Raw genomic sequence first — 26,658 nt, 5'->3', positions numbered from 1 at the left:
CGCGAAATATATAAAAGTTGCGGTTGAAAAGGGGTTTTTTACATGGTGTCATTCTGATAATGTGAAAGGACAATACAGAAACTCGTAACATTGCCTCGTCTGTTGCGTCTTAAAATAAACGATTTCATAGAATTATGTCAGTACCGAGAAAAGGATAAACGCATACTGTACATATTTGCTATGATTGTGACATTTTCCGTAGCCGTTATGTCGTCTAAACCACCGTGGGTAATGGATATCCAACACTTGTAGCTGACCACAAAGATTTGTTGGGCCTCTAACAAGCCATGGTTGAGGAGACACGTCTGTCTAAGTAAATATAATTTGACAGTGACTAATGAAATATGTTTGTGGCCAAAAAACACCTCCAGTCGCGTTCTTTTGTTTATTTACCAGAAAAAGGGCCAAATGATTACACAAGACGCGACAAAATTGTGAAATATCTTATCTTAAATTCTTTATGCACCTGCAGATGACATTAGATTTCACCTCAATGTCAGACGATATTAAAACGCAGTACGTTATCAGTACAGTCATGTTCATAGGTACTATACCTAATATTATGTAGTACCGATACCCCAATAATGTAATTCACAAAAAAGCTATGCGATAAAAATAGCAGTACGCGAGCTCTATGTACATGGCTACCTACACGTGCCAAGGAACGAATTCACACTATACATCTCATCATGCTGGTATAATTATTTATACGAGGCGAAAATAAACAAAACTAGGGATTTTGGGCATCGAGCATTTTAGATAGAGCAGTTCCTTATAACCAAAATGACAAGTGATTAGAGATTACAAGGTGTCAATCATGTTTTATTAGCCCCTACCCCACTGTATTCACTTGCGTAAATATTATGAAAATATTTTTTAGAGAGAGAGAGAGACAATGAGAGTTTTATCTTCGTAAAAATAAAAACACAATAAGTAGCTCTTCATAAGTGCATATCTTTGTAATACAAATCGTTTTCCACTCGTTCAGTAGTGCTCTCCCAAATACATAAACTCAATTTTTATTGCAAGTCTCAATGTAAAGTTATGAAAACAGGCTACCTGCCATCGAATACGTGATCTCCAAATCAGCATTAAAAATTATCAAGGTGAAAAAATGTCTTGAATGACATTACAGTCGAACGACGATCGATAGAATTGTAAATTGTTTCAATAATGTATAGCAAAGCGAGAATTCGATCAAATCAGTACACTTAGCTAGGTTGTTGTTTAACAAGTATTTTACAGACGAATAAAGTCCCACGACTCACGAAATCCAATTAAAACGTTAAAAGAATAATAAGAAGGTGTAAAATCTTTAATTTTGCGCATGCCATAACATAATATTCATTTGACACGCAACCAATAAATGTTGTATCTAAGCTACGGGTAGAAGTACACACCTAGAGCTTTTCTTCAGTACACAGACACTACACTAGCGCAGCTGTCTAGACGGCGGCATCTTCTCTTACTTGTTACAGCAAAATAATATACAATACTAGTAAATTATACACTTATATACCACTCTTGTACTGCTTGATATAATTTTAGAGAATTTAATTTCAATATGTACTAATTGTGACGCACAGTGTGTGGATTACGCTAGCTAGATATATTTTTAATTGGCAAACGAAAAATAATGAATAAATATTTTTCATATCTTATTTATACGCGATGGATCAAGTTTCGCACATCTTAAATAATTAGTAACATTAAATTTTACCAAAATGTATTTGAAGTATGATAATGATTTTTATTTAACCAGTCAAATCACAGCTTCTTTTAATTAATTCTTATTATAAGCGACGAAAATGTGAACAACAAACAAATATTTACTTTTCTGCATCGTAAGCACAAACATCTCGAAAAAACACAATAATTCTTTTATGTCTTTATCATCTCGCACATAAAAGAAAAATATATGTCATTACAATTTGACTACTGCCCTTTCAGAATAACCGGATAAAATAAAAAGCTTAATTACTTCATCTGAAAAGGTATATACATGACATTTGTTGATTGCCACAAGATTATATTTGTAATGGTATACCAATTTCTTACTGAAACATAATTTAAACGTCCGCACCATAGTGGTCAACGTTTAAATGCGCCGATTCATATCTACGCTTCATAATTAATAGCCGGTAATAATTTCAGCAGTAAAATATAATTAACTTCTAGAAGTTTTTTACATGAATATGATGAATCTTCAAAGACACAGAAATATGTGTCTCACGTGTCTGTGACAAAACCGCGGACGGATTATGAATTAGCTTGATGTATATGACTCGAATGATTAACTGAGCCCTTACATCTTGAACCAACTAATTATTATTTATTCCAGTGTGCAAAACATGATTTAATAGGTTATCAGGCGGACATATCCGTTTAAACTATAAAAAACAAGCTGTTTTTATATAACCACATAAAGGTGGTGTAAAGTTTTTTGGAGGTGCAATAAAAATTTAAATGGCCAGACATTTTGCATTCTTAATTGAAAATTATAAAGATCCATAACCCACGAATCTGACTGAACGCGGGACGAATTGATTGAACGTTTAGTTCTATTCGAAGTGTTGTATGGATGTCCTGAGACTAAGAATAAAACGTGTACCTGACTCAAAGAACGAAAATAAAAATTGTAATCAGCCACCATTTTACTTTTTCTGAGAGACAAGCTCGACTCGGGAGATGTAAAACAAACTTCTTAATTTGGTTTATATTTACATATATACGTCAAACACGGATTGTAGAAAAAACAATAATGAAAGGTAGAAAACATAATTTTGCCAGAACATTTCAGGGCTGTTTTATATTTGTATCTTGTCTATTATGAAACAACTCATCACGGTATTATGCTGAGACGAAAACAGCTGGCAGTGTAAGCATTGTTCCGCACGACGCGTCATTAATCAGAAAAGGTAATTTTTCCCACAAAAACGTCTTACCGGTCTAAGTTGCGTAAAATGTGTATTTTCGTGATAAGACACTTAAAATATATACCATGAACCTTTTAGGATGAGGCGCATTAGCAACTGGCCATATTAGACTTGGGATAAAAAACGCAAAAAAAAATCTCAACTCCATAACACCATACATCTGGCGCAAGGGAGGAGAGATGGAATATGGGGATCAATGTTGATATTGACAGGGTTCAGTGAAACATAAGATTACTGATATTTGAGCGTTAAATGAAAATAATAATAACATCTAACTAAAACGTACATCTACTATTTAGTTCTGTATTCTTTACTTTAATAAACAAAATACCTGTATACTCCGTAATGTTTCCCCGAGGCTCTGTCTCCACATATAGAACAGAGGTGCTTTGAACCACTCAGGGGATGGTTCGGGGGGTAATTCTTGAAGGCGGGAGGCGGCGTGGAGTCGTCTCGCATGCCGTCTAACATCGCGGTGTCTGGCTTCATCTCCGGCGGTGACATCGGCGACATAAAACCGCCCTCCAAGTTCAGCCCTGCAATAAAAAAGTCTAATCAACGCCTGAACAGCTTCAATAATGAAAATCTTAATTACAGCCGCCAGGCGGAGGCGTACAATAAATTTTCTTTTTTTGCTTGTCGTTTACAGCCTGTAATGAGATTATTTAATTGACTATCTTTATAACGATAAATTGATTTTTGGAAGCATGTTTTTGAGTCCAAATAAGGGGATGTTGTATTGGAATTACATTAGGCCGCATTAAACAATGCTCCGGAAAACAAAAAGTAAGGATGGCGGTTGTTCCGAAAACCAACAAAACCGGTTCATTAGTCTGAGGACTCCTGCGGCAGACAAAAAAGAAAATAAACATATACCGCCAACCGCCCCCATTTTGCTGTGCATTAGAAAACTTTAGGATTTTCTAAAGAGCACATCTCAGATTGCTTTGAAAATTTTATTCAATGAATTGTACTACTGCCCAGTCTGCCCACGTTTACAAAGCGATTCCCACGATGATTGAAAACATTCAGGTGTTTTAAACTAAAAGCTTTGTGAGCTCTGTTTTAAAAAGCTTAGGTGACGCAATTCAGCAATAGGTACGTTAAAATCGTGTACAAACACGTGAAACGTGTATTTTGTTTTGTAGCAAGTTTGTGCAACCTAAACTAAATGTCATGATACCAATATCTGATCTATCGGTACACGCTTCATTATTTGCTGGCTATTTATAGTACAACGAGTCATTGTAGAGTTGAGAAAAAACCTTATAACATGGCTCTTAATATCGGCACGCCTTGCTTGTTATTTGTTATTGGCTTGCTTGTTTGCATAATGTCTTAAAGATTTTCCACAGATGTCACCTGAGATTTTCAAACTTTTTTGTAGTAATTTGCAAACAACCCACGTACCATCCAGTGAATTATTTCATAATTATTAATGTTAAACGTATTGATATTTTAGTTACAGTTGGTATTTTAGTTTAAATGAATCATTTATTCAACAGGGATATCGAGTACCACTCTATTCTGACATTAGTAAACTAATGATCAATGGCTTCTTTCAAAATGCAAATGAGCACTACGAGTCTACCACTATTCGGTATTCTGAACAAAATGAAATTAAAGCAGCATATTTTCCGTCACTTTCTCTATTAGATTGCACAACATAGTTACTTTTGTAAACATCATTCGATATCTTGTAAGACCAATATCCAACAGTCAGTGACCGTCGCGTACAAAGGATTCTATACTCGCCGACCCTCAACTATCAAACAAAAATAAGTATTTCGTAATAAAAATAATCATCTTAATTATAACTCGATATGAATGCAACGTACTTATTACCTAGATAATGAAAAAATCATTCATTGAACTCGTTTTGTTTTTACTTGCAATTAAATATCTGTTATTAATAACAATCGTACCTCCACACCCACCATAGGTTTTATATTTAAAAGATGACATCAGCTGGTTAATAATAAAGTTTCATTATTTATTATGAATTACTTGTAACAGGAGGTAGGTATACAAATAATGGATAGAGTTTAATTAAACATAGGGTGGCATTATTGCAGCTCAACAAAGTCATTCCTTCACCCCCTGAGTACCTATACCACGAGAAGTTTTCCAATCATACGAACGTGTATTCAGATCATATTTGTATGGATATTCAAATCCAATATAAACAATCTACTTACTAATAAAACAGATATAATCTCATTACAAGAAACGTATAAGCACGATTTCCGGAATCTAATATGTATTTTAGGAACTTGTGATAGACGTTTGACGAATTTCCCGGAAGTCCAATCAGTTACACTAATGTGATACTGACGACGTGATTCTAGTCGTGTACGAGTAAATAACTCCTATTGTATTGATATAATTAGGTACTTAATTGACTATATTCTTATATTTGCGACTAACACATAATACGTGTTCTACCAGCAGTAATGGGCAGTCGTTTCCGCAGAAGACAACTGCACAGACCTTGATTGTTATCTAACCGACTATAAGAAACATTAAAATAAAAGTCCAATTAAAAATTAAATATAATAATGATCTAATGAAACTAATCATTCACAAAGAATGCAAATAAAAATATTACAACGCAATAAGAGCTTGGATGCAATTTGTTAAAAACAATCGCTATCTTTATTATTGAAACGGCTGCATTGCATCAGATCGCGGTGATACATCCGCTTCTACAGTACGTATGTAGCATGTATGTATGTCAGTCCATCACTTGAACGACGAACAAGGACTTACGTCACCATCACAAATAAGAGATCACCTGATACGTCTTGTTCTCAAGTCGTGAACCCTGCTGGGCCCTGCCAATGTGCACATAAAAATAAGTCCCGATCAACTAGTCGGTAAACTGTAATTTATAAATATACCATTCCATTGCTATAGAGTCTTTATTACTAGTTTTACTACCTATATCTCTTTTTGCATGAAGCTTTACTGTGCTAAAGTATTCATAATTTTCCTTAACCGCATTGCACAATCTGACTAAATGCAGTCTGTTTAAAAACGTCATCTCACACGATAAAATTACATGTTAGGTATGCAAAATGAAACTATCGCTCAAGTGTATTTCATTTCTCAATTTTGTTTTTAGGAACTTCCTTCGATTTTAAAGAAGATAAAGTTTTCTTACAACGCAAGGATTTTGGAAATGATCCAGAAGATGTTTATTTACATAAGAAAGTATAACAAGCAAATTCGGACAAATAGTATTACAATAGAAACTAGACACGCTTAGCAGAAGACAACTTGAAAATGTACAAAATTCTATACCATTTCATGATATTCTTTGTTCGCTTAAAGCACGAATCTTCTGGAACATCTAAATAAAATCACGAGCAAACTATTTATGTTAAAATGGAACTAACATTAGAAATTACAATTACTTGTGACCCCTAAGCAGCAAAAAATATCCTTGACAATCTCGATGTAGCTTAGACGCGAATAATTTGAATTCTGTACCGGTTCCGTGAACTGTGGAAAAGACTCAATACGGGTGAAATTGAGACGTTGTATAATAGCAGAAATAAAATGTATGATTAACGTACCAGTAGCGAAATAAGATAAATGTAGGTTTATAGCTACTTTCAAGGTACTTGGGACTATAGTCAAAAATAATTTTGTCAACCTTTCCTACTGAAAAAGCAGCATATAGAAACGATGGTCATAGCTCTACAATAAAGCTGTTTCATTTATCGAAGACAACCTTCAAGGGACTAATATACGATTTACAGTCACTATACAATATTTAATTCTTTTGGAATTTATATAATACATTATGAAGTTTGACTTTGAATACTGATAATGGCGCAACTGGAATTTAATAATCCGTGCATTTTTTATTATACTAATTTGATGCATATTTTGTCAATATTGTACTCAGCTCTGTTATTAATAAAGAAAATAATAATAGGATAATCAATTAGCCTTGACATTTTATTGTAATTCATAATATCTATTGAGATTAATTCAATGCAGAATTTTATAATTTGTATTGTAATAAAGACATAATATATTGAGCTCTTATGAATATTAACAAACATGATGATTATATCACATTTGTAACTATTTTATGTAAAGCCACACAAAATAATATAAGCCAGAATATTGTAAGCGCTGGCATTCGGCAATATTCAAAATGTAGTTGAAAATTATATTTATTTGAGAAACTACAACGAATTTTAGAAACGAAATTTAATATTTTAGTTTCACCTCACGTTAACTAAAATGTTTTGGGCTATTATTTTTGTACCACCCCACTCTAATTGCTTTCAATATTGATTTTGCTCTGCTACAACTAAATTGCGTACTTTATTAGGTCCCTTGTAAGTCCATATAGCGAAGTTTTCAATACAAAAGCTTCATTTATTCTCCATTATCTCATCATTTCAATTTAGGGAGCACAAATGAAATTTGATTTGGACTATGACGTGAGATTCCTAATTCCAATTATGATATTGATCTGGATTGAAACATCACAAGTTTACAATATTTCTGAGCAATAAGGGCAAGGTCCTTTGTGGGTGTAAAGAAAACTATCAAACTAGAGCCCTTTGAAAGGAAACTCCTAAGCGATTGTCGCTTCACCTACAAAATGTAGTTTGTTCCGAAGTTTCTCTAGAAGCATTCTATGAAAATCTATTGAATTGATACGCAAATACTTTTTGTCGTTAGCTTTAGAAATACTAAGGTAATATATTGAGACTTTAAATCATAAGTGGTCTTACGGCATCTGTACGTTTGTATTTCTTAGAAAAATGTTTGCGACTTAATAGAAACCGTGCACTAAGATACATCTATCTCTGCGCAGAATCTTATTATTAACTTTATAAATAAGTCTCGAGAAACATAATAAAATGCTATTAGATACATAGTTATCTTTCATATAAAGAGAACGACAACTCAAATTAGATTTATAATTGAGTTTTATTTCAAAGAGATATTGTACAGCGTAATAACAATTTTCGCTCTCGAGACGTGGAGTATCGTATAATTTCGTGTTAATGTAAGTAATTAAGGAAAATCAGTGAAAAAGAAAGATTGCGTATGATATAAATATTTACCAACTACTTAAATAAATAGTACTAAATATCTATACGAAATAATTTGCTTGGAAGTCCTTTCTTTGAAGAGAGAAAGGGGAAAATGTTCCCCAAACTCTGTATAGAGGTAAACATGAATAAATTAAGCAGTTGAGATAATTATAAATGTGCTTAATCAGTATTAAACATCCATCATGCTGACTCAACTCGTAAAAGCTCGATTCCGCAGCAAACAAATGAGTTCGTAACACCTCTTAAATTAATTAAAAGGCCTTTAAACAAACGTAGAAATCTCGTGCCTTTCGTTAGAACTATTTTTGAAGAATTAGGCCGCCATTTATTAAGGCTATGCTGTCTTCATAAAAAATGTACAGTGGTAGAGTCATAGTGCAGAAATATTTTTAGAACGGTCGATTATTGATTACTTGACAGTTGTTTGAATAAAGTGGCCGTTATAGTGAGTTATTTGTTAGCAGTTGGAGAAATAAAACGATTTAGCCTTATTGAAATCTGAACGAGTAAGTCTGAAAAATATTTGTTGGCTGGGAGCTCGTAACAACTTTAAAGGTAATTCTATCCAGTGGCTAATATATTTCTAGAGATTGTTTTTAAGTACTAATTCATAGCAACTAATAGTAACTTATACAAAATTTATTATACCAGCCAAATTATATGGTTGGTAGATAATGTTATGAAACTTCTCCTAAAACCTTCTTATATTAATACAGCCTAGGAAGAGTCATAACGTATTAAATGATGAAATGGAAATCATGTGCCACAACAAACTCAAAAAAAATGTACCGATATGTAACCAATGTCAAAAGCATAATCATTATTTTCAAAACCGATAAGGGTAGAGTTGGGGAATATCACGGGGCTATCACGAGGGTGAAGTGTGACTTAATCGTAATTAAGAAGACAAAATAATATGCTGTCGTTGTTTTACTTATTGATACAAAGGCTGTTTTGGTAATTCTCGTTTCAGTTCAATTCATTGCAATCAATAAAGTGTCATTGCCATCTATTTATCAGGAGTCCATCGAGTTTGTCCAACCTTGATTGATCAAGTTATTAATACGCGCTCTGCAACCGTCTTATGATTGTTTAGTACAAATGTAATTAAACTTTCAACTCGATCACGTTCTCAATCTTCCGAAGATGATTTATAATGTCATCAACATAAATAAACTGACAAGTATCATAAATCGTTTCAAAAACTGTTCGACACTTTATTACTTACTTGCTTTGTGTTAGTGAACAACCCGTTTTATATCAAATGACGTCGTAATCAACTAGATATGTTTAAATGTATATGTATAATAGCAAGGCTTAAAAACTTCTAAACACACCTTAATAAAGTATGTATAGCTATTGATAGAAACGGAACAATAGCAGGTACTCCGGAAACCTTGGAAAACTTAAGTCGTATGTTAGCATTAATTTACTAAGTACACCTTCATTACAAAGGCATTTTCCATAAACAAATAAAGCATTAGCAATAACACATGAATTAGTTAACAAATACGCCTATACTTTGCATGTACGTAGGTATGTACAGATTAAGATACGGGAAAAGTGACTAGAAAGCCTATACTTAAAAATTATGAAATAATTTTAATTTTACTTGTATTAATTAGATGATATTTACATTGAATATCGAGTGAGCAGTCAATGTTAGAGGGCGCAGGCAGCTGTTGCAACAAATTCGGCGGCGTAGGTGTCATCGGCTGGGGAGGCTGGCCCGGTGGTAGGGGCCGAGCCCAGTTGATAAGCGCTGTGACCGACATAGTCGGTTTATCTTTCTTCGCCACGCTCGACATGGCCACGCACAAGCATCCTCACATCACTAGTAACCCACTGCACTTGAGCGAAGTTCCAAATAAAACTGCACAGATACACGAGTTACGCGGGCCGCTTAGCTCGCAATGTGGTGGTCACGATCAATTTACGCCCCGAGAGATCAAACCGTGAATTATGGTTGTGACGCTAGGCTTCTAAATAATACGTGCAAATGCGAGTGAGCGTGCGACGACGGAGATACGGACAAAAGCGTCAGTGCCGGCGCCGGGGACAAAGCAGGCATCGTAGTGACATTGTGATAGCGACTGTTATTGCACCCGACGCGACGATATCGCGCTGCAGCTCGTCAACAATGCGCTACGAACTTCGGCGCTGATGCTTAGCTAGTGACTAATGCGCACTAAAATTCAACAAGCCCGAATTTGACAAAAAATGTACCCGTCAACTTCCGCGCGGTTACCGGCGCGAAGGTCTCACCCGACGCGCTCAAGGTCCGCATACAATCATACATGAATAAATCTCATTTTATGTCGAAAACGAGTTGCTATAATCACATTTTTTGCTTTTAAAGCTGCAAATGATTCCGAATTGAACCAGATAATCTAAAATTTTATAGTTATACGTTAGAATGGAATCATCTACAATAATCTAAATAATTGTGGTTGTTAGCCGTCGGCCTTCGTGATCGTGGCTGCGGCGCGTTTCTGTAATTAAGTTTTACGTCACTCATAGACCGAACTCCCTGCGATAGCCTCTACCATATAAAAATTCGCTATGTCACCTAGCGCGATTTAATGGTACTTATTCATTCGATCAGTTGTAACTACAACTAAATAAAAAGTATATTCAGGATGTAAACCATCCTTAGTAAGTTCAAGTCTATGGATTTGTATTGTGACCTTAACGAGCAAACAATGAAACAAGCTAAATGTCACTACAGAAGCTTGTACGACGTGTGGGTTTACAATCGTATAGAGAAGTCAAACTTTTAAACATTTGTGATGGAAGCCGATAGAACCCACGGCCAAATGTTTGTTTGTACGTAAACACATGCGGCCTTGGGCCTGTGCGTATGAGGGACGTCCGTTGCACGTGTTGAGGGCGTTTGTCATACATTCACGACAAAAACTTATCCGGTGTTCGAATGTTTGGCTTTAAGCTTTGATATTATTAAACGGTAATACATCATCGCTTTATGTTTTGAACATTTGAGGCAGTCCTTGAGAATTTAACGGTGTTCTGAGGAACTATCTTTGTAATAACGATGATTTTATACAGTTGATGAGTTAATAAAAAGAAATTGCTTTTAATGTACTATTTCTTTTAAGTTTTATCATCGGTATCAAGCAGTTTTGTCAATAGGTATAATCAATCTATTTATCTGTGCCACCCGTGCAGTAGATAAACTGCTTAGGTACCAACAATAACAAAATCCGGGTAGATATTTCTAGATAAATATTCAGCACGAACATATAAAAAGAAAGTATTGTGTGTAATATCTAAAATTCAAAATACACAAGGTACTTGGAACATACAAATAGTAGCGATAGCCGATAATGAGTAAAGGAAGGGTGACGCGACCCATCGTCAATAGGGTTTGGTCCAGAAAAATAAATAAGATAATAACAAGATATTAGATTACATCTTGACCACATACTGCGACGAATAAACGAATAATCGTGATCAATATAGATGAACAAATAAACGTACAAACCAACTAAGACTATACATATTAATTCAACACAAACCATTAGACTCTAGCTAAAGTTCATCACCGTAATAGATCTCAATAAGATCACGCGAAGAAGTTTTTAGGGAGTGTTGATTGATTAAGATAAATTGACGTACTCGCTAGTAGAAAATATTAATATTATGATCGTCATAACATACATATATTATGGTGTTACACAAGAATATAAATCGATTAAATATTAACTACATAAATCCATAAATAAATCCTTTGAAAACTGACAAGCAGCGGCGAAGGCGTGTAAAGAATATCTTATTTGCTGCGTGGGTGTTTGATAACATTCACTTTCAATTCAAAAGAGCTCAGCCAGGCGTGAATTCATCCATATCCATTTACGCTCGGTTTAAGGTCTAGGGACGCATCTATATCAGAGAACTACATAACACGGACCTGTCAATCAGGGACCGTATCCTTGACGACCCTGGGTCTCTGTAATTGATAGCTTTTTGTGAGACAGGATTCTTTCCCAAATTAATCCACGCATATATGGGTGTACGTACATATAGATAGAGAGAGTTGTATATCGCTGCAAATCAATACATGGCCATGAAGAAAACTACCCACTACCCACACTGTCGTCAATTCGACAAAGGCTTTAGTAAACCGCCATGCCGTCGCCTTCGAGCACGAAATGAATGAATTGAGCCATTATAATATTGTCGGGATTGATGGGCTACACAAAGGGAATCGCCCCGACAATGACTAAGCGGACACCAACACTACCGGTAATAATATATACTTCACAAAGGAAATATTACATATTGTGTCCAGTGTGTCCAATACATCAACATAATATAGGTATTGAAATAGAGAATACGTTTTAGATGTCCTGAACATGAGACTTTTATGTAGTACCTACCTACCTATCTAATATTAGAAATATGTGGTCGTTTGAACTGTCATGTAAAATTTTATTGCTAATAAAAACTTTATGCAGTAAATTATAAGTATTGCAGCAATCGTGAAAATATTCTGCAACAGAATAAACAGATGCAAAATGGCGATAAGTAAAAATTACGCGACGCTCAGTGAGCGTAGAGCAGTTTGTCGCGTTATCAAGGAATGTTTCCACTTTCCTACACTTTCTTTGGTGTGCATGACGTGCGTGCATACGTGCATGTGGAGATTGTGGAGATGGAAGTGCGCCTGCCCCCTCCCGCCTCCTGCGACGGCGCTATCGATTTGTGCCGACCTTGACTTGACGCGCGCCCGTCAGTCACAATAATTAACATTGACAATAGCGACGCACGCGCAACACCTTATCTTATTGTACAATTTGGTACCTACTTTCCATTTCATTACTATTCACGAGTTTATGGATTTCCGTTTAATCTAAGCCAATTTTAGAATTATTCCTCGCCTGAACAGCTATTCGTCTTTAAGGGTTGAGGATGACTATGATGTGTAACCAGAGCGGTTGGTTGTGTTTTTTATTGGTTTAAGATTTTCCTCTTTTTGTGGCAACTTGAACAAGAAAAGCCAAATCTCAGTGTTGACCCACGAGCAGTGCGCATGTAACGTGCGGGTGGCGGGTATCCAGTGAGTCAAAGGCGCGGGGGCGGCGCGTCGCGTGCATTCGCCGCGAGATATGGGTAAACGGAACGCAGAGAGAAGCGCGCCGCGGGGGCTTGCGACCTTGGCGATTCGCTGACGACTACAGGTGTTTTTTGTTCGTGCACAAGATCGCTGAGCGATGCTTGCTCTGCTGGCCAGTCTGCACTGGGCGAGCCGGCAGACGCGCGGCGCGGGGAGACCAACCGGAACTCCGACTCAGAAACAATGCTTATTTTCAACGCAGATATGGACTCATTGTGTGACTACATTGCAATTACATTATACATGTAAGAGAATACACTAACAAACACGTGATAGAATCCGTGTAGTATAATTTTAATAGACTTCACAAAGATAAACAAAGTGAAAACATCAATGAAGATTCAACGTGGCCCTACAAAAGCAATTTGGAATCGAGACATGACTTTATATTAGGAATAACGTGGTGTAAACATAGTTGTGATTCGTCACCGCTGGCATTTGGCATAACGATCTATTGTTTGCACACAATTTGGGGAACTTTAAAACTTTTTCACGTTTCGATTACAATTCATCAAACAATCTTAAAATATTTTTTATCATCATAATATCGACTAGGCATCAAGCATCAAACTAATGTTCATGTACCTATCACCAAAGCAACAAAATACATCATCGAGGTAAATTGCCGAAATCGTGGTTGTGATTCAAAGAAAATTCTGAATCGTAACGTTTACGATAATATCAATGTGGATAGGTAGTGATATTTCTATTATGCTAAAATCACTAGGCAGAGACTTTGTCATTGCAGTTCGAATTCCACAACCATCGAACAAACGTAAGCCCAACTTTCCAAACTCCAGTCATTAATTGGACGACCACTTCCTATTGGTGTGGTTTATCTGCTACACCGAGCAGTTTCTAAAGAATCTTCTTTGTTGTGGAATATAGATATTTGCAACAAAATGATTCCATAAGCGTTTCGTTTAGCTAAATTTAGGCCGGAACACTAAAAATAATGGAAACTAGAGCGTTTTATCAGAGCGTTACATAATGACGGCAACACTATGTGTCGACACGAGACCTTGGCCGTGACCAAGCCAGAGAGTACTGAGTAACACTTCCCGCGGTGTGACGTGCCGCCCGCCACTCGCGCCCGCGATTACGTACACGCAACAACAATAAACTAAACACTCCTTAACAAGCTACATAAACTACAATTAATTCAAAAATTCTCTAATAAGAGGTTACCTATATCGGCTAAAAACAGAACAGCTTTGTGCGTACAAAAACTAGATTAAAGTTACGATAAGGGCGTATCAGTCTTAAATCTAAATAGCAATACGATTGTAGAGCAATTTTCTAAACGACCAGAATTTATAAGTTTTTTGAATAATGCCTAATATAAATAAGGGAAGCAGGTGGCATTAACTGTGGGCGTTTTAATAAAAGTGTGAAAATTGACAAACGACAACATCAGGAACATCAGGTGTGACGTAGTAAATTCGGGGAGTAAGCAAACAGTATCATGTTTACATCTCAAATTGAAAAGGGCTTTGAAGTAAGTCGACACGAGAGCGACAAAGTGACAATATGCACACAAATCAACCGTGTAAAAGCCAATAAAAAACAACACGGAAGTGTTATTGAAACTGCATTACCAAAAACGTAGAGTTTCGTATTAGTATTCTAAGAGTGAGGTGGCAAGAGGGCGGCGATGAATTCAAATAGAGTAAAGAACCTTGACAATGATACAACCGCTTTGGATAACCGCCTTACAAAATGATAAACGTGTAGTAGTTATAAAACTAATGCACAATACTTATTTTTTATTAAAAATAATTTATTACCGGTACAGTGTTGATATATTTTCTTTGTGTCCATACACACCAACAGTGGAAATCTAGTATTATATACTAGATTTCCACTGTTCTTAGTAAATCATGACTTCAAAATCAACATTTAACTTAGACTACATAAATACCAAATCCAATAATACTGAAAAAAAATTAGGGAAAGGGAATCCTAAATTCCTTTTAAAGAATGTAAAAATCACATTTTTCAGCCTGCTTGTGGAAAATTCACAGCTAAACAACTTGACCGATCAAGATAAAGTTTGAAAATATAATAGAAGATAGTTCCAGAAAAAGACTTTCGTAGGCCAAACTGCGACTGAAGCCGTGGAATACAGCTTCTGTGAAATGTTTATGTAGGGTCTCGCAATATCTACACCATCATCGGGTAGCAATACGACATATTCTTAGAAAGTTCTCGATCCTATAATTAAGCACTCGTCATTTCATTACATGCAACAGTGTCTACGGGCACAATGTCATTTGCACTTTAGGTCCTGCGGGTAGTAATTTTACAATTGACAGTGTCGGTTTCCAGTCGTTGTCATCATTTCTCAGAAATGGTTATACAATATTAAACACAGCCGCTTACAGTGACAGGGCCAACACGGTAACTACCGGCGAGTCAAAATATTGACTATGCATGTTCCCTATTACTGAACAAAATTGCCTTAGCATGCTTGAAAATTGCATTTTTTTTGGTGATATAGTTTCGATTTTGGTAATTAAACGGGATGGATAGTTATCTTGAATTTGCTTTCAAGGCATTCGTCAATATACAGTGCTTCAAATTTTGATTACGAGATAAAAGTAGCATGTTGCATGTAATTAATGTTTTTAAACTCTCGCGACTAGTACACATAATATTATAATGCAACGGGTCTTATACGCGATTGAAAATTTAAAGGTTTGGATACCTTATTTGCTGCCCGACGTTTCGATCGCATTACAACGACCGTGGTCACGAGCTGACTCAGCAAATAAGGTATCCAAACCTTTAAATTTTCAATCGCGTATAAGACCCGTTGCATTATAATATTATGTTGCATGTAGCTACGATACCAACAGTTTTATCTCTTTCTATCAAATCAAAGCTATACAAGTGTACAAAACACTGAAACATTTCATTTCTAAATTAGGCAACTTACTTTCTACGTACGAATCAGTAAAAACAGTTCAATAATGGATTTAATTTCATGCTTAATGGAATGTGTAATATTTTCTTACGAGTTCGTGTCGAACAGAATATGATGATTAAAGAGACAATTTTACACGCACCACCGAGTTCTATAACCAGATGATTCGAGATTAAAGATTGGAGTAGAATGAATTGTTTACGTACAAGCGAAGCCAGTATTCTATAATCCAACAAGGATAAAGTCGAAAATATCTCGAATATTTTATAATGCTTCACATTAAGAGCCTTATAGAGAATTAATTAAGGGTTATTAAGTCGAACGGCAAAAAGATGACACTATTAATCCTCGTGTGATCACCCAAAGTGACGAGGCTGCGATCTCATCAGTCCGCTTTGGCACGCTTTTGGTACTTGGTTACATCATCCTGACGTCAAACTATCAAACGAGGAAAGTTCTGTGTTATCTCGATACGAAAATGGGGAATACACGAATGGAAATGCAGCGGCTAGAGCAATAGAGCACCGAGATAAATTTATTCAAAACACTAGAGTCAATACACTTGCAACCTTGCAATGCTCTTTACGACTCGTGTCAGATAAAGACATAAGGGCATTAAAACATTACAAGTTTATATTGCGTATGTTAACGTTGTTCATTTTAACTACAGTCATCATTTGAAACTGATTTACTAGGTAGAGCTATTTTCTTTATTGAATATCATTTCTTTCATCAGCATTACAAGTAGACCCTACATTATAAATCTAATTAAGTGTAAATTGTTAAGTCGCCTACGGTATGGGTACTGAAATAACAACAATAATAGAATCCTAGTTATTAGTTTTGATTGTTTTGCTAACTATTGTCTGTGCGTAACAAATGACTTAATATTCTAAGAGAAGAGAATAATCAATGTAGAGTTTATATAGTTATTATACTAATTTGGTATAATATGGCAAACATATAAGCATTTTACCTAATTCTAAAGCAGAAACTTGAAAACATGTCGACATTTTACTAAGTACACATTCGTTTACAACATCAGCAATATCCAACGTATCCATAATTACAGAAACACCAACGGATGATAGAGAAATTCCAGATTTATGGTTGTATGGGCACCAAGGGCGCTTGTATATTTTAAAATGGTCACAATAGTGACAACCCTGATCGTCAACACAAGTGACACATCACAAACATAAGCGGCGAGGGCGCGCGGGGCCCATCATGACGTCCATCATCAAAAATGAATATCGAAATTACGGTAGTTGATTAGTGTTAAATGCCGGTTACGGATCGTGCATCGATTTTCGTATGTGTCGCGAGCGGCGCCTGACTCGCGGCCGATGCGGGCGGCGTCGCTGCTCTGACTGCCGCGCGCGTCCCCGCTCGTACGGCTCGTACCCCGCATCGCCACCGTTTGTTTTGCTGTATTTTCGTTGTTAATCATTCTCCTTGACCTTGTGCGACGTCGAGTGGTCCACTGCACACGACTGCGCACCCCTCGCCCTGCCACCCGCCCGCGCTGCCTGTCGCGCCGCATCGCACGTGCTTTAGTCCTTCGAACCGCACCATGCAATGTGACCAGCCAGACTATACGACCTTTCATCGGACCCGTCTCCTGTACCAGTCTATTAACCTATTGGACTATATTGACTTTATAATTAAGTGGTATAAACCTGACTCTAGTATGTTAATGTCTTAAATCCGTGTACGTGACAGAGGTTTCGAATACGTATTTTATAAATTTTAGCAAGCCTTTTCCTTTTGTTATCGTGTTTGGCGTCAAGTATTTTCCCTTGTATCGAGTTTGATAAAAATACTAGTGTGACTCTACTTATCTAACAAGCAATGGTCGTTTGTTCTCTAGCCAATTCTATGTGATAATATGGAAACCGTGGGAGACTCCACTATGTCTCTCGAAAAAAAATGGATTCCAATTAAATTCAAGAAAAGGACGTCTACTATATCTAAAAACAAGGGTTCAAAAATTAATAATCACGCCTAGACTCTACTCGTAACAAAAAGAACTTAATCGTCTGTAAAAAGTTAAGAAACGATATAACTGAAAGTATCCTGCAATCTGATAACACTCCAGAACTTCTGAATACTTTTTTATCTTTAGCTCCTAAAATGTGGAGAAATACCACCCTGGATAAAGTGCCGAAGATCCATATTTATATGTCCATATTATCATCATGCGCTGGTAGTTGCAACATTGAAAAGTAAATTAATTTAGAAATTACATTTAAAAGACCAATGACGACGGGGCTTTTCAAACTAATTACATAATTATAATAAATAATCTTTGTAATCGCGGAGAAAAATCAGAATTTTAGAGTTGAAGACGTACTTTCCAAATTAATTGCCGATTTATAACGTCCCTGTACTTTTGTCTGGTAAGTCATTATGTTAACTCTCTACTTTCTGACGGAGGCTGCCTGTAAAGGGGAGGCATGTTAGAAAACATTTAGAATTCTTCTGTAAAGAAATTACAACTACCCCTCGCGCGCCGGCCAGGCACAATTCTGGTGCTAAGATAACCTTATAGGATTATAGACCTCCAATAGTAACAATTTTTACAACAGAAAACGTAGAGCTTCTCCCGTAAAAAATAATGTTGTTAAAAGGTAATTTTAGGGGAAGGAAAATTATGAAAATTATTCTACCTTCAAGTATCTCAGCTATTGAACTAATATTAACACTGAAACTCTGAAAGTGCGATAATATTCGACCAGCTCCAATTAAAAAAATAATGCCGTGTTCTTCTCACATAATAGAGCCGCTGATAATTTCAGGCTGCGACACTAGTTGCTCTACATTGTAAAGAAAGTCCTGTAATCTGCTAGAGACTAATTTGATACAATTTAGTAATATTTCGTCTCCTTATCGTATGGTTTGTGGTCAACCTAGTGTCAATGTTTTTTTTTCTTTTACTTAAATCTTTTTATTACCAATAAACTTTGCTATAGCAGTTTACTAACCAATTAAAAACACATAGAGCTTCCCAAACAATTCAGTTTCGTGGTAAATAACTCTACAAAATTTTAAAGCCGAACTTCACTAAAATTAGACATGAAGCAACATAGCGGGCTTGTATAGTTAAGCCGAGTGTTTCACAAAATAAAGGGGTCCATATCTCGTGCTATTGTAAGCTACTCTTTCCGACACACGTCAAGTTTGTTCCGCTATCTATCCTCAGCAGGTTGCCGTGACATCTGGCATTATGTAACCACTTGATAGTGGATTTTATTCATTGTGGAGTATGCGGTGACGAGTCTAAGGTAAAGTTAGAACATTGGTTATCGAACAAAATTGTAGTTTTCAAAATTGTATAACCCTTGCACATAGAGGACAAAATGTATACAGCTCGATGTATAAATTTGGAAGTAATGAGCCGGTTTTGATAGTTATAGAAGTTTTAAAAGTATAGTGTGTTTATGGATTTTGCCGCTAACTACGTCACTTGAATTTAACGAATTTCAACAAACATCTTTGGAGTGCAACGTCGCAATTACCCCTTTTTTGTTATGACATGTGTAAAGGGCGTTTTAAATGAAACACAGGAATTACACGCGTTCTAATCAGCGGAAGAAAGCGAAACAATATTTGTGATACCTATCCACGGTGGCAGAATAGAGAAAAAGCAGAGCCACTTCCACACCGTCTCACGGATGTGTTGATTTAGACGGGATATTTTCTCTTCACATTTACCAAGGGAAAATTACACCTTTAAGCCTTTGGGACATGTTCAATTCGTAGCACTGAAATAGAGTGAGTTGTACGTCAAAGTACAACAACATAATATATTCCCAATATTTCTACATATTACTTGTCATTATAATGTTTTCTAATCCATCAGATAAAATACACCAAACATCAGTCTTGTAAACTTAAGCCTTTGTTTATAAACGATGTACCCAGCGCCATCTATCCATACTTGATGAAACTAATTGAAACACGCCATCTATGACGAAGGGTGAAAACTAAAATAAGCCAAAAGACATAAATGGACTGTATGTTAAATGTTCAGAGATTTGTAAAGCGGTTAAATTAATTTGTTATTCTTGTCAAGAAGTGAATGACTTTGCAAATGATTTTAATAAATTATTTAACATTCATTTGCATCTTTTTTGCGCTTACAAATACATTTGAGTAAAGGTTTTTAAGAGAATACAATTTTAAACTAAGGTTTTATTCTTATTTGCATTGTTAAGTATATTCTTCCATTCAATAAATATTGATTTTAGGCAAGAATAAGGAAAATCGTAAATTTTATTAAAGGTGTCCAAGAACATTACATTCAATTCTTGTACCAAATTAATAAAATCCATAGCCACAGATTTTCCTAATAATTAATGACAATACTGAATGATACTATGTTATTGGATATAAATAATTATGAAAATTAATATTTATTAGTCAATAAAAACATTGCTTTATTATAAAAGTGATCACTGAAATCCTTAAATTAAAACCATCAAAATGTTAATATTTATTTCAACCTCTTGATCCATCCACCTCAAATCATGGTTAGTCCTGAAATTTGTAATTAAATAGATTTTAGGTGGATATGTGATGACATGACGCAAATTTCATAAGATTAGGTCTAGACAATTACAATCAGCATTTTATCAATATCAGAATTTAGATAACACTTTTTGCAAGTTGGGATTTTTTGACATCAGATTATTGATAACAACTACCAAATTTTTATCTCAAAAGATTTGTATCAAAGGACTTATAATAATAGTCAATATCACATTATTTCACAAATATGTACCATTTGTTGTAATCATTACCAGTTAGTATGTTTTACACACATTTTTAATAAAAAATACTTATAAAAAGCTGATGTTTGTGGTATTACATCTCTATTTTTTGTACTATTATGATCAGTATCAATCGTTTAAAGAACTAAGAAAGATACTACTGACTATTCAAATAACTGATATTGAGGAATAACAACCAAAGCATTGTTGTATTCAAAAAAGCGTGTATATAGTTTGGGATAAAGGGTTTACAAATGTTTAATTTTATTGATAGAATTATCACCAGCCTCAAAATTTTGCATCTATTGCATCAACTGATAATAGATAATTATCAATGATATCATCTCTATACTTAAGATCACAATCTATTATAATATGATTTTTGTATACAGCAATATCCAAAATATGAAATAGAGAGTACACAATCATACAGTGTACAGTGTCATAACAAACAAGTTTATACAAACAATTAATGTATTAAGAAACAAAGCTACCTACTTAAGTTTTGTTTTCATTCAGCATACACTATCAGGTAATCTACTCTAGATAAAATTTTGTGTACAAATCCTTATCAGACAATGACCTCAACTATAAATTCATTATAATCTATGTTAAAGACTGGCTTTTCATCCTGCAAATTGAATCTTAGCAGGAATTTGGTACTGAATATTTCAGCCTAGGTTAGACCTAAAAATAAATTAAGTACTGTGTTGTATAAAGTATGTACTGGAATTATGCTTAGTGTATTTTTTATGACACAAATAAATGTATCTAAAGGTTGTTAACACAGGCTATGGTCTCTCTGGTAGAATATATTGTTACTCTTGAATATTGAATGACAATTACTTCCATTATTCATAGACTACAACATACTTTTTTCCAGTACCCTGTTTTGACTTGTTATGATAGTTTCTAAACAATGTGGGCTATAGCTAGAAGCACTAGTCGCGGCACTAAGACTTGTTTAAACACTACGTTTACATACTCTGTATCAAATCACACTCTGCAACTCATTCTAGCACTTTAAACAGAGCTATAAACAATATTTTACAACTATGACGGAAAGTTTTGTCTTAGCATATAACCTCAACAATACGATACAAAACTAAAATAAACGTAATTCCTACAGGAACATTGTTTATCATCTAAAACAAGATGCATGGAACATAGAGTCAATGTATTCTGATAGGCTATATGATTTGACATAATTCATGTTTACAATACTAACATACAATACAAATACACTAACCTGAATCTCTCGAGGGCTCCATCCTTGGTTTTAATTTATCTATCGTCTGCGGGATACCACTTTCATAGAATAGTTCAGTGGCTAACGATGAACCTGTCAGTAACAAGGTCGTTGAACTAAATATACCTATACGAAGATGAAATTATACACCCCCTTACTGTACACAAAAGTCTTTGGAGATATTATGAAACACACTCGTAATAATACTTAATTATACTTTAAAACGGCAATAATAAGCCTTATTATTTGTAAAGAATTCACGAATAACCCAATTTCAATTAATTCTAAAAAGTGACATAAAACAACGCGTCACGTCACAGTCGTTTTCGTTCGGAAGCTAGCGGAAAGGGTAATTTTAACTATGTGAAAAATGCAATAGAAATTTGATTACGAATTAAACTTTTTAGTATGAAAACTGATTACTTACGTATTAAACATAATTTTGAAAATTTCCTTTTGGAAAGCACTGTAATCAGAATCAGGATATATAATAATATTACCCGAGAAGTTGCTTTAATTAATATACTGTGTTCCCTAGTAGTAAATACCTTAATCTCATATGATATGTTTAGTCGTGACAGGAAATAAAAGTTTCAATGAATAGGTTTATTAGATGATTAATATTATGTACATTCTTAGTTTATTTTCGTATATATTAATTAATGAGCGTAGCGTATATACATTCTGAACTCTTTCTTCTTAATCGAACTCATTTTACAGACTTTAATATAATTGTATTAGTCTCGTTTAAACCTTTTTGAACTGCCTTATTGTTGCGTAAAAAATAATTTTTACATAATTTTAAAGTGGAACGCGCCTTTTTTTTATTTTTCAATGTCATGTTAATGTCAACCAATAAGGTCAGTTCTCATTTTCACTTCAACTTTTTATCTTGCTTCTGTTTTTGATTGGATTATGAACTTGCATTAAGAACGTATTGTCCAATCAAATACAACCATTGCATTTTGACCTTGCAACCTTGCAAGTTTAAAACTGAAATAAACTTTGTATAAATACTGTGCTGACATTATTTGCAAGTTTACTTCGTCGACTTAGTTTCCCGGCGTCGATATTCAGTGTAAATTAGAATAGTAAAAGCAGTGTTTGTAACAAAATAAGCTCGAGTTTAAAGTAAATACGTATCCTATTTTATAACGTAACGCACAAGTGATATTATATTCTGAAAATGGAAAACAAAACAGATTTTCAGTATCCCCATACATTCATACTTCTGGGTGCATCAGGAGATCTTGCACGAAAAAAGATATATCCAACTATCTGGTATTTATATCGCGACAACCTTTTACCTCGGAATACAAAATTTGTTGGTTATGCTCGCACTAAACAAACGATGGCCGAAGTTAAAGAAAAATGTAAAAAATATTTAAAAGTCCGCCCCGGCGAGGAGGAGAAACTGGAACAGTTTTGGGAAGCTAACGAATACTTCGCTGGCTCGTACGACAAGAGAATTGATTATGAGATGCTCAATCAACTGATATCAAAATATGAGAAAGGTCCTGTTGCTAACAGAATATTTTATTTAGCAGTTCCACCTACTGTCTTTGCAGATGTCACTGTAAATATAAGAAATGCTTGTGTGTCCATCAAGGGCTTTACGAGAGTTATCATTGAAAAACCTTTTGGAAGAGATGATGAGAGCTCAGAGAAGCTCAGTGGTCATCTAGCTGGTCTTTTTAAGGAAGAACAGATTTACAGGATTGATCATTACCTTGGAAAAGAGATGGTTCAGAATTTAATGACAATTCGCTTTGCTAATCAAATATTTAGTCCGTCATGGAACCGAGAAAACATTGCATCTGTACTCATCTCTTTCAAGGAACCATTTGGTACAGAGGGACGAGGAGGCTACTTTGATGACTTTGGTATCATCCGTGATGTAATGCAGAATCATCTTCTTCAAATTCTCTCTCTTGTTGCTATGGAGAAACCTGTTACTTTGAATCCAAATGACATTAGAGATGAAAAAGTAAAAGTTCTTAGACATATTAGACCTATTGAACTAAATGACATATTGGTGGGACAATATGTTGGTAATCCTGAAGGCCAAGGAGAAGAAACTTTGGGGTACTTGCAGGATCCTACTGTACCTAAAGACTCGGTTACTCCTACTTATGCTTTGGCTGCTCTTCATATAAATAATGCCAGATGGCAAGGAGTGCCATTTATCTTACGTTGTGGTAAGGCCTTGAATGAGCGCAAAGCAGAAGTCAGGATACAGTATAAAGATGTTCCTGGTGATATCTTTGCTGGGCATGCTAAGAGAAATGAGTTAGTGATAAGAGTTCAACCTGGAGAAGCATTATATTTGAAACTAATGAGCAAGTCTCCTGGTATGAAATTTGATCTTGTGGAAACTGAACTTGATCTAACGTACAGCATGCGGTACAGAGAAGCTGATGTCCCTGATGCATATGAAAGACTAATCTTGGACGTATTTACTGGCACACAAATGCACTTTGTGCGCAATGATGAATTAAAAGAGGCTTGGCGTATTTTTACACCGGTTTTGAAAGAACTTGAAGGGAAACGTATTCAGCCTGTGCCTTATGTGTATGGGTCTCGAGGGCCACAAGAAGCAGACAGTAAACTTGCAGAATATGACTTCAAGTACTCTGGTTCCTACAAATGGAAGAAACCTACCATTGATTAATTGAAACATATATTGATATTAAGGCTTATTGGTGGTGGTTTGCTTTTACAGATGGAAATATATTACACAATTTTTATATTGATGTTTAAACCACATTCCATATTTGACTGCAATTTTATAATTGACCTATTATTAACTTTATGCTATTCATTCCCTTTTTATATTCATAAAGTTTTTGAATAAATTTTTAATGTGATGTTATTGAGTACCTATCAATTGTAAGCAAATAATGTTGTTAAATGCTATTATTATAGTGGATATTTATAATGATCACAATGGTTGTGTCTGTGCCTTATCCATATTTGTATACTGTCTGAAATTGATGCATCAAAAATAATCAAAAGCTGTGATAATCATGTGACACACATGCAAGAGATGTCATCAAAATGTAATTGTTATTATCAGAGGTCATTTAAAATTATCTTGAGGTTTAACATTTTTAAAAGATATTAATTACACTTTTCTATAAATATTGTTATATATTAAGTAAGAGAAATTAGCATTTAGTTGATATGGTAAAAATGAAAATGTTTGTATTTTTCTACAACAGTGCCTAAGGGACAATTTATGCATTTTTTATTTATTTTCTTATTCATAGTTGTTTAACTTGTGTTGCACAAGGTTAAGACGAAGGTATCTCTAGATATATAGGGTAGCTAAAAATAATGTGAAACTGATGTACCATATTTGAATCTTTTTGTTTTTAAAAGTATACATGACATGTATAAACAACCAGTACATTCCTTTCAGTTTAATAATAATGTATGAAGTTATTAAAAAAAAAATGAAATGTGGACTTGTTAACAACAAACTGCTGACCAAAATAATATAATTATTTTATAAATCATTCCTAATTTCTATGATCTTGTGTTGTAAGACCTATAAAAATAAAAATATTCTAAAACAAATAAGTACAATATTTTGTATTTTCATAGCCATTTACTTCAAGATACTAAGTACATAGATGCTACACTGATAATAGCAGAGTTTGTAAAATTACAATTATTTATCAACCACTTTGCTATTGATGGTATGGATTGCAAGGCTATTTCGTAATATTTATTTACAACTATTTAGGTATGAAATATTCCATTTTCAATAAAACAATGAGTGGCCACTTTTGTTATCTTTAAGTTGCGCCATAATAAATATGTTATTTATTACCTACATGTTATATTATACATAGGTGTGTACTTTGTTGTGAAAGTATCATTCAAGTTCAACTTTAGTTACTACAGGTTTTGCTCATATTTTATTTATACTAAGGTCATTGTGCCAAATGTAATGCATAATAAATAAGCCCTTTCAATGAAGCAAAGTTAATCTTTTTTAGTGACTTGCTATGAATGTAGATCTGTTATCACTTAATTTATATATTTGAAATTTATACAAATGGTAATTATTAGCTTTTTTGTTATTGACATAATATAAAAATATGGTGCTGAAAAACGAGTGTATTTATTTATCCTGCAGTTATTTACTGATTATTCTCAGCCCGGTAATCATTTTCAATAAAAATACCAGGAATTTAATGCCTAGTCCCTAATCGCTGCATCGACCAGTGATAAAAATATAAAGATCGATTAATCTGATTAAACAACGAATACTGTGAAATATACCTACATTTATAATACTCTGTGGAAATAAGACAAAAAATCTGGCTACAGGCTTTAGCAATTATTGGTCCGCAGAGTCATCTATGAAACAGTTGGCGTACTATTTAAGTGTTGATCGTAATATTCGCAACGGCAACTTTTAGTGCAGAGTCATCTATATGACAAAGTACGAACTTATAGTACCGGTGGATTGCCACCGAGGAAAAAACTGCCAATATTATTTTTGAAGTTGTAACACTCATGTTTGTGTCGCTGACAAAAAGACATTTA

General features: G+C 34.7%; 2 protein-coding genes across 6 annotated transcripts in view; one reads left to right on the top strand and one right to left on the bottom strand.

Annotated features, from left to right (window-relative positions):
• LOC142987309 (protein ultraspiracle homolog) overlaps positions 1 to 22,419 on the bottom strand; it is a 44,019-nt gene extending 21,600 nt beyond the window's left edge. Inside the window, exons 1-3 of one of the 5 annotated variants that reach the window (XM_076135978.1) lie at positions 17,344 to 17,494; positions 9,657 to 9,893; positions 3,268 to 3,472 (exon numbers count right to left, since the gene is read on the bottom strand). In XM_076135978.1, coding sequence (XP_075992093.1) covers positions 3,268 to 3,472; positions 9,657 to 9,828 — 377 coding nt within the window. In that variant the 5' untranslated portion in view covers positions 9,829 to 9,893; positions 17,344 to 17,494. Of the gene's footprint in view, positions 1 to 3,267; positions 3,473 to 9,656; positions 10,209 to 10,246; positions 10,265 to 17,343; positions 17,495 to 22,101 lie in introns of those variants that run through there. The other 4 variants (XM_076135980.1, XM_076135979.1, XM_076135981.1 and 1 more) reach the window with 4 other exon arrangements.
• A 552-nt stretch (positions 22,420 to 22,971) lies between these two features.
• On the top strand, positions 22,972 to 26,182 carry Zw (glucose-6-phosphate 1-dehydrogenase Zw). Its single transcript, XM_076135976.1, has one exon. It carries the CDS (start codon positions 23,288 to 23,290, stop codon positions 24,770 to 24,772), a length of 1,485 nt encoding a protein of 494 aa, XP_075992091.1. The 5' UTR covers positions 22,972 to 23,287; the 3' UTR covers positions 24,773 to 26,182.
• The last annotated feature ends 476 nt before the right edge of the window (positions 26,183 to 26,658 follow it).

Source organism: Anticarsia gemmatalis, chromosome 3 (genome assembly GCF_050436995.1).
Source record: "Anticarsia gemmatalis isolate Benzon Research Colony breed Stoneville strain chromosome 3, ilAntGemm2 primary, whole genome shotgun sequence".
NCBI classification, from domain to species: Eukaryota; Metazoa; Arthropoda; class Insecta; order Lepidoptera; family Erebidae; genus Anticarsia; species Anticarsia gemmatalis.
This window is presented reverse-complemented; position numbering and strand designations above follow the sequence as displayed.

Coding starts and splice junctions, on each gene's coding strand:
- Zw (XM_076135976.1), top strand. CDS start 23,288: ATGGAAAACAAAACAGATTTTCAGTATCCCCATACATTCATACTTCTG.